The sequence below is a fragment of the Elaeis guineensis genome, chromosome 1 (genome assembly GCF_000442705.2).
Source record: "Elaeis guineensis isolate ETL-2024a chromosome 1, EG11, whole genome shotgun sequence".
In the NCBI taxonomy this organism is placed as follows: Eukaryota; Viridiplantae; Streptophyta; class Magnoliopsida; order Arecales; family Arecaceae; genus Elaeis; species Elaeis guineensis.
The window spans coordinates 125,434,358-125,442,823 of record NC_025993.2 but is presented as its reverse complement, the minus strand read 5'-3'; the positions used below and the strand labels follow the sequence as shown (position 1 = coordinate 125,442,823).

The window sequence follows — 8,466 nt, the reverse complement described above, 5'->3', positions numbered from 1 at the left end:
CACCTAAAGGAAGGTGAATCCTTCTTTTGTGCGAAGATACACCCGTCGACCCTAGTTGAAGTCCTCATGAAGTTCCGTTAGCTACATGCTTTTTGATATCTTATGCAATCAATTTAATCTCCATGCAAACAGATACATTATCTATCATGCCTCGAACTCAACCCGGATTGACCATTTGACACGGCCACATGAACCCTCGAATAAGCTCTAGAGATCTTGCAAAGCCTAAATAATAAACAAATTTATAAGAATATTAAAAGAATTATAAAAGTTCAACCATATTCATCAAACTAAACTAATCGATCATTATTGAATAAGATTTATGAGATTGAAATATTTATTTAGTATCAAAAAAACAACTAACTAGCTCATGACTCCGTCGCTCAAACTCCATGCCTAACCTAACTAATACTACTCATCCTGCAACTCTGAAGAAAAAATAAGGTGCGAGCTTTACAGTCCGATAAAAATCTCCCATACTCATATCAGCATGAATATGAAACATCTTTACTATAATATTTAGTCAATAAGAAAATAATAAGATTCACAAATCAGTAATTTGAATAATGCTTAATATAACAATATGCATGCTATAAAACACGCATATATAAGACATGCCAATATACATATATAATTTAATCATATAACTACTTAGTTGGATATATATTACTATAAAGAAATCTTGAGATACATGTCACTTACATATCATCCAGCAATAATGTGATTCAATAATATTTCAATGAAATTATTTTTCATTATTTGATTAACACAGTTGGATTATGACCATATATCACTCCAACATTGGACTACACTTGCAAACGCTTTAGTCTGTGGTAGGTCAAACACATATTATGTTTCCATTCATGTTGGCAACTACATCTCAGTCTATGGCTAATATCATAAATATCATGTTTCATACATATTGATTATTCTAGATACCATTCAATTAGACATGATCATTTTGATTTAATTTCAATACTAGACTAGTCACAACCATACTTCAACCTATGATAGGCCAAATATACACCATGCTTTCACTCATGATCAGCAACCATAAATCATATCTTAGCCAGTATCTGATACACCATATTTCATATAAGGCTAATTAGTTTACATGTTCCCTTTTTTCCCACTCTTGTGGTTATGCAAATTTATGTTTATCTTTTTGGCATTAAACTAATTATAACCATAGTCCAGCCCATGGTAGGACGAACACAATGCTACACCCTAGCCTAAGACTAACCTAGCACATACATCACATTTCTTACATGGCCAATTTAATATCCAAATATCGCCTATGTCCCATCCATGTTATTAAGGTCATGATATGATTTTCAATATTAGAATAGTGACAGTCATACTCCACACTATGGTAGGCCAAACACAATGCTACATCCCAACCAAAGCTGACCCAGTATATACACTATATTGAAGGAACTTTTAGATTTCTCGCATATATTTTAGTTAATCAAATTAATTAAAATAAAACATGATATAAATTTAATTAATCTTATTAATTAATAGAGTTGGTAAAGAAAAAAAATAGATATAATCTATTTAACATGCATAGTGGAATTAAAACTACCCAATCCATCATGTGAAAGAGAAAATCTATAATTAAAACCCCAATATTCATAGAAGAAAAAAGAATAAAATAATAATAAAAAAAATAATTTTTCTATTATACCTTTGCATGGGTAGATCAATACCGCAATTGATGATCATGGATTTATTCCTTTTCTTACAACCATGCAAGTGTCCGATCTTATGGATATCCACATGGAGTTGGAGAGTGGATCTATAATGATCTAGTTCTCCAGGATGCTAGCTCCCTTACGGAATCCTTACTTGATGGAAGATCCTTCTCAACTCCTTGAGAAATATAACAGGACTAGGGCTTCTTCAAGAACTCCTTTGCTGAAATCTGATTTTAGCAACACTAAAAAGAAAGAGAGGTCCTGGGGCATGGAGAAGAGAAGAAGAGAAAGAGGGGGCGGCAATCAAGGAGCAAAGAAAATCTTTTGGGATGTGGGAACTTATAAACCCTTAGGGTTTGGCCACATATGTATAGGCACAAAACTCTAAGGAGGCACCCCAAATTTTCTTGAAAATAAATTATCCAAAAGAGTCCCTGACGGCTAGGACTCTAGGGAGAGAATCTTAGTATTGCTGCCCCACCTAAATCAGCCAACAAACTTCCATGCTTGGCTTGGGTGGCTAGGGTTTCGCAAACCCTAGATGTGGCACCACATTTGCTCCCTCTTATAGCGCCTAGGGTTTCATTCAAGAAATCTTAGGATGTGGATCATGTTGACTGGTCTAAGATCAAGTCAAAATCAATTAGGTGAGACTCATATCTCATACACCTGATGTATCCAAACTCATTTGATTGCATGCGACCTAAGTCCAGTTTGATCTAAGCCTTGATCTAAATTCAATTGAACTCAAATTTCTATTTGATTCAATTTGAATTAATTTGATCCAATCAAATTAAGACATGTAATATTTGTACATTAGTCCTTCCTCAAACTTACTAACCTTTAGCAATTAAGTCCTTACTATTTGTCATAATTACAAATTAATCCAATTATCAATCATATTGATAATTTTGGATTCCAACCATCTGATCAATTCCAAACTCTTTTTGTATGTGACCCTATAGATTTTATTCTGTTTGACAATGAGTCATGTTATGATCTCTATCATAACATCATTGAAATTCTTTTCAATAGATTGATACATTTCTAATTCTTTTCATCAAAAAATCATCCGATCATCTATTTGATTCTTTGTGAGCCCCATAATCTGCAAGTGACACCTAGCAGTATATGGTAGTAGGCCAGCAGAATGGAATGGAATAAATCTCTAGGTATAGTTATCGTATGATACAGTCCTTCTATTAGGATCCCGACAAAATAGAGGTTATAGATTACTCATCAAACCATAACATCTGTCATATGTAGAATTTATTCGACTTGAGTTCCTGATGTGAAGTATGTGGAAACTCTTTTTCATTATTCATACTATTTTAGCCAAGATCTTCTAAACTCAGTCTTATAAATTATATAGGACTATCTTTCTTCTCTATCAAGGATGATAGATTTCATCTAGGTGCATATCCTACTCCTATAATGAACTTATTATAGCCAACATACATTATGAGGATCTATATGGCTAGAGATTAAGTTTATGTACAGTCAAACTATAACAGCCTCATTGTGAACAGTCGAGACATTGTAGATCTAAGAACTAGTCATATTACTATAGCATCGAGTAAGTTATTGATGAATGGATAGCCATCTATTCAACTTCTCATATCTATCATGCTTGGTACTTTTGTTCTCTAATAAATATCTGTACTCTCACTCCAGTGTCCCTACACTATAGACTTAAAATTTATCTATCCTAAGAAAAATGACTTATTCATCGATCAGATTAATCATTGTTCTCATGATTATTCATTAATCAGGAGCATTCATGAATTAATCATTAATGATACATGTCTCAAATTCTTACTCTTAGAACATATGTCATCTTCTTATTAATTCCTAAGACTATTCATGGACACAAAAATATGAATGATAATATAATTTAAATTTTATTTTATTAATAAATCAAAATATATAAATTATATCCTTAAAAAATTTACATGTGTCAGCCTAATTGGTTTCTAGGGCATACATCTAACATATATTTCTTGCATGACCGACTAACCTAGATGCTGCCCATAATCCATCAATTATTTTAAAACATATTTTTTCTTATCAATATAATATCTATAATTAAGAACCAATTAATCATAAACCATACAACTTGAATTCATGAATGCATAATTTAGATATCAATATATATATAATATGAAACAATTGTACAGGTATATTTATATATCTAATTTTCATTGTGTTGAAAAACCCTCATCTCTAGTGAGACTAACTCAAGAATGGCAAACATTTACCCGCTCCTCAGTCTACAGACCTAGGAATTTTTTACTCAACACCATCTTCTCCAAATAATTGCTTATCTATGGAGTTAAGTTTCATCACTAGAACAATTATAAACGTCTAGGATTCTTAGTAATAAAACGTCAAAAGATCAGGGCATATGGTTGCATGATTTTAATCCAAAACCCTTGATCATAAAACACCACTTTGGGACTCCTCCTAGTGTCAGCCCGAACCTACAAGATAACTCTGGATCACCACTAGTCCACTAAACATGTAGAGAAAGAAAAAGTGAAGAAGAGAGAGATAAATAAAAGTGAGAGAGAAAAGAGAACGAATATATATATATATATATATATATATATAGACACACACGCACGTACTTTTCTCTCTCCCTTTCTACCATTTTCTTCCTCCTCCATGGGAGAAAAAAAAAGGAAAATAGGAAAGATTTTTAGGGTAGCCGACTACACCCATGGCGGCAACCATGACTAGCGGTGACACCTTAGCAGTGGTGGCAATGGCTCCCGCCTGTGGCAATCCAAGCACGGCAGCGTCCTAGCGATGGCAGCCAATTGGGAGAAAGATGAGAAAGAACAAGAGAAAAGAAAAAAAACTCTCGATTAGCCACATCTCATGGCATCTACCCCTCAATGGCGGGACTACGCTATCGGCTCGTAGCAATCCCATCATGGCCAAGTTTAGCAATAATCGTCGGTATAGGGGAAAAAGAAAAAAAAGAAAAAATAAAGGATGTCTTGTTCCAACACTAATCTGGCACTTCACTACTAAATCCTAAGCAATGACGACCCCTCTAGACCGGAAGAAAGGGAAAAAGGAGATCTAGATATTACCTTGGTTCCAGTGAGATCTCATGGTTAGTTCGTCAAAAAATCTCAAGAATTTCTCTTAGAAGATCTAGGACAAGTCGAAGAATCTTTTGCTAGCAATGAACTAGATTTGAGGTATGATGAATGTAGAAAGGAGGAGCCCTTTCTACAGATCAAAAATCCAAGATTCTAGTATGCCCTAGATTTACCTTTTTCCCAAAGAAAATCAGAGAAGAGGAGTCCCTGCCTCATGTGCGCAACATGTGAAATTTTTTCGGATGTTTTAAAATTTATCCAGGTAAAAAGAAAAAAATTAAAAAAACTCTTGGGCCTACCCGGCCCCTACATTATCCTTTTCGGCTAGCTTTTTGGTTGCCATGTCTATTTATCTACCAGTTTTGAACAAGCTCTGATATTTTTAATGTTAGAAAAAAAAAATGCACCACCTAAATGCATCCAAGGAATTTCCAATAACTAAATAGTTTTTAATTTGTCCATCTAGATTGGATCTAAACCACCCAATATCATCAACAAAATCTTTTTTCATTGTTTTAAGAATAAAAAAAATCTTGTTTAACATACTGTAAAACAAATGAAACATACCGTCTTGTTCATATTTACTCAGGCCTCGTAGGGGGCAAATTATCTCGAATTTCATGTCAATTATCAAACAATTGCAAAAACCATCAGTCCAACCAGACACGCAACACGTCTTCCATTTAGAACATTAGACAACAAAAATATATATATATATATATTATTATAACATTAAAGAAAAGACATGCCATGAACATGACAAGTACAACACAAGACCTCCTAAAGCAAACACAGGAATCAACATGAGATTCCTTCGACTCACTCTCAGAACATAGAAAAACTGACAAACTAGTAGTCGTTATTCTAATAGCAGCAGTATCATCAACTCCCATGCTTCCTTGGATCGGAGTACACGAACCCACTAAAGGCTCATTGCAGCAAGAAGCAAAGTCTTGATACATACAATCATTTACATTGTCTGGGTAATCTAAGCTTGCACTTGGCCGGGAGCTGCATGGCAAGCTGGGGCTTGATCCCAAGCTGAGACAGCATGGGAGAGTTCTTATAGTGACAGAGGCACCGCAGGTCGGCCTTGGAGAGGGCGGTGCAGCACTTGACAGATGGATTCACAGGCCGTGAGCCGGTGATGGAAGGCAGGCATGCCAACAGGCCTTCTTCGGTCATTCTGCAGTGGCTGTCCGATGCCGCAGCAAGCCTGTCGGTGGAGAGTAGCACGAGAACAGCAACAAGAGCAAGAAGTAGGATGCCCAGATTCTTCTCCATGGTTTGGACTAGGTTGTCTGAGCTTGGTGATTTGTAGCTCTGGTATGGGAGGTGTTGAAGCTTAGATTAAATAGAGAGGCAGGAGGGTTTATGGGTTCATTAAACTAGAGGATTTTGGGGCCCGTGAGTGAAGGTTGGGTGTTCACGGGCGGATTCATGGTAGGTTATTAGCGTTGCATGTGCTTTAGATTTTCTAATGATTTCAAACGCAGGTTGGTTGTGCATGTGATATGTGATGAGCATTGTATTGATGGATGCGGTGCTCTTGTTTCATGAAGAAGACAAAGTGAGCTCTGGCATTTTCCTAGCTAGGCCAGTCTTGTACACAAGGAAGGACTTCAGTCCAAGCAATGAGGCAGTGTTCGGTAGGATAAGCTTGAGCCCAAGTGGATTATTTGAAAGTCAACTCACGGCTCATTCAAAGAGATCATGAGTGGAGTTCGTGTGTGTCTATTTCTAAATTTAATTTGTTTTAGTTTAAATTTTTAGTAGGAAGATTTAGGTGAATCATCACATACATTTCATTTTAGTATTGAAATGAAGATGAGGAAATAGGGTAATCGCAGCCTACTCAAGGTGAACGGTGGCGTAGAAATCTACACAAAGCTATACCCTCAAGACATCATGTCTCAAAGATATACAGCATTACTGAGTTGGCATAAACACACAATACAACTTATTTAGGAAAAACTGTACTAAAAGCCCTAGGAGAGGTGCAAAATGCAAACACCGTGAAATAAAAACCTTTTCCAAAAAAAAAAACTCTTCATAAAATGTAAAGTGAAATTTTTCAATGTGTATTTTGGAAATATTTTACATATAGTTATACCAATTGGATACAAAATGAAATTTTAATAAAATGATACCATAATTTCATCTAATCTATAGAACATCTAAATCAGTCAGGTTTTGTATGTATATGCCTTACGGTGTGTATGTAAGAGATCACCAAAACATGTTAGTTTTTCTTAGGTGCCAGCTTAGAGTTTACATCATGGTCAATGGTTTAGGTCTCCAATTAAAATGGCCCATATATGATTTTGAGTTGTTAATGCCTTTATAACCTTTAGCGAGAGAGAGAGAGACATAAAGAGAATATCTCTATATTTACAAAAAAATTTATAAGTACAAAGCATATGATACTATTCTATCATACTTCGAACCCACCATCTAGATCAAATATGGAACCGCACACTCTCTAGGACAAATTCTAAAGAATATGCAAGACCTATAAAATTACTTACAATCTTAACATCCCATGAATGCTATTCTCATCAATTCATAATAAATAACTTTATATTAACATATATCAATCTTGTACAATTTATAAAACTTGATCCTCCAACTGATATTGATGATGCTTTATCTAATCAATCCTTTCAAACCGATATCCCAACTATAGCCAATTGCATATATCCTATAACTTAAAAAAAAAAAAGGAGAAAGAGGGATGGTGAGCTTTACAGCTCCATAAGAATCCCCATATACTCACAACAACATAATAATATAATTAAAAATAATATATCAACGGCATCAAAAATATATATAAGTCACAGTATCTAATATAACTCAATATCGATATATATCAAAACATACATCGTATATCATCGAATGTCCATCTTTTTTAAAAATGATCTACCATACATATGTATAGATGACTATTTGATGTTGCATGGGCATGCCCAATTCTTTGAATATACAACATTCGTTCATTGTGTATCAAATTGAAAATAGGCCCGCTGAAGGGGCAATGCTCACCTAGGCGATCAAAAATGCTGCGGTAACATGAAAACCATGGTTCGAAGAAACTTGAAGGCCATGCTCTGCGATTGATGTGTAAAACAAATTTAGATAAGTTACAACTTGTCAAATGCTAGATGTCTAATCCATGGGCATCTAAGGCCTTAAATTTTGTATTAGAGGATACATTTGACTTAATACAAGCTTCAAAGCAACACAGTAGAAGATTAAACTACTCTAAGCAAAAATTAAACAAAGCTAGTAATAAATTATGAAAGTAAACAAAGTTTCAAAACTAAAAGCAAAAAGATAACAAATCAACTAAAAGCTAGCTAAAGACAACTAGTAACTTACCTTACTATCAAAGGTCCTCATCAGGACGCGAATGACTGTCGAATAGAGCATATCCTAGCGGCCCGAGCATGACATTTGAAAATGATATCTGATCCATTGACTTTCGATGATACTAGGATGACGTACTCACTCGTTGGGGTCAACGATGGAGAGGGAGCCACCTATTCACCTAAACTCAGCTCCGAATCGAACATTCTTCAGTGGAAGTTGGGGCCCTATAGTCACGTTCAAAAGAGATAGATACGCCAGGTCGCCCTCCTCCAACTCGTATTTTTTTTTAG

The 8,466-nt window shown here is 35.1% G+C and overlaps 1 protein-coding gene across 1 annotated transcript; it reads right to left on the bottom strand.

Annotated features, from left to right (window-relative positions):
- Positions 1 to 5,773: 5,773 nt before the first annotated feature.
- LOC105034658 (putative lipid-transfer protein DIR1) lies at positions 5,774 to 6,091 on the bottom strand. The gene has a single exon (XM_010909898.3). The coding sequence runs from the start codon at positions 6,089 to 6,091 to the stop codon at positions 5,774 to 5,776; it is 318 nt and encodes a 105-aa protein (XP_010908200.1).
- Positions 6,092 to 8,466: the final 2,375 nt, after the last annotated feature.

Excerpts from the sequence above, each read along its gene's own strand:
- LOC105034658 (XM_010909898.3), bottom strand. The coding sequence starts at position 6,091 with ATGGAGAAGAATCTGGGCATCCTACTTCTTGCTCTTGTTGCTGTTCTC.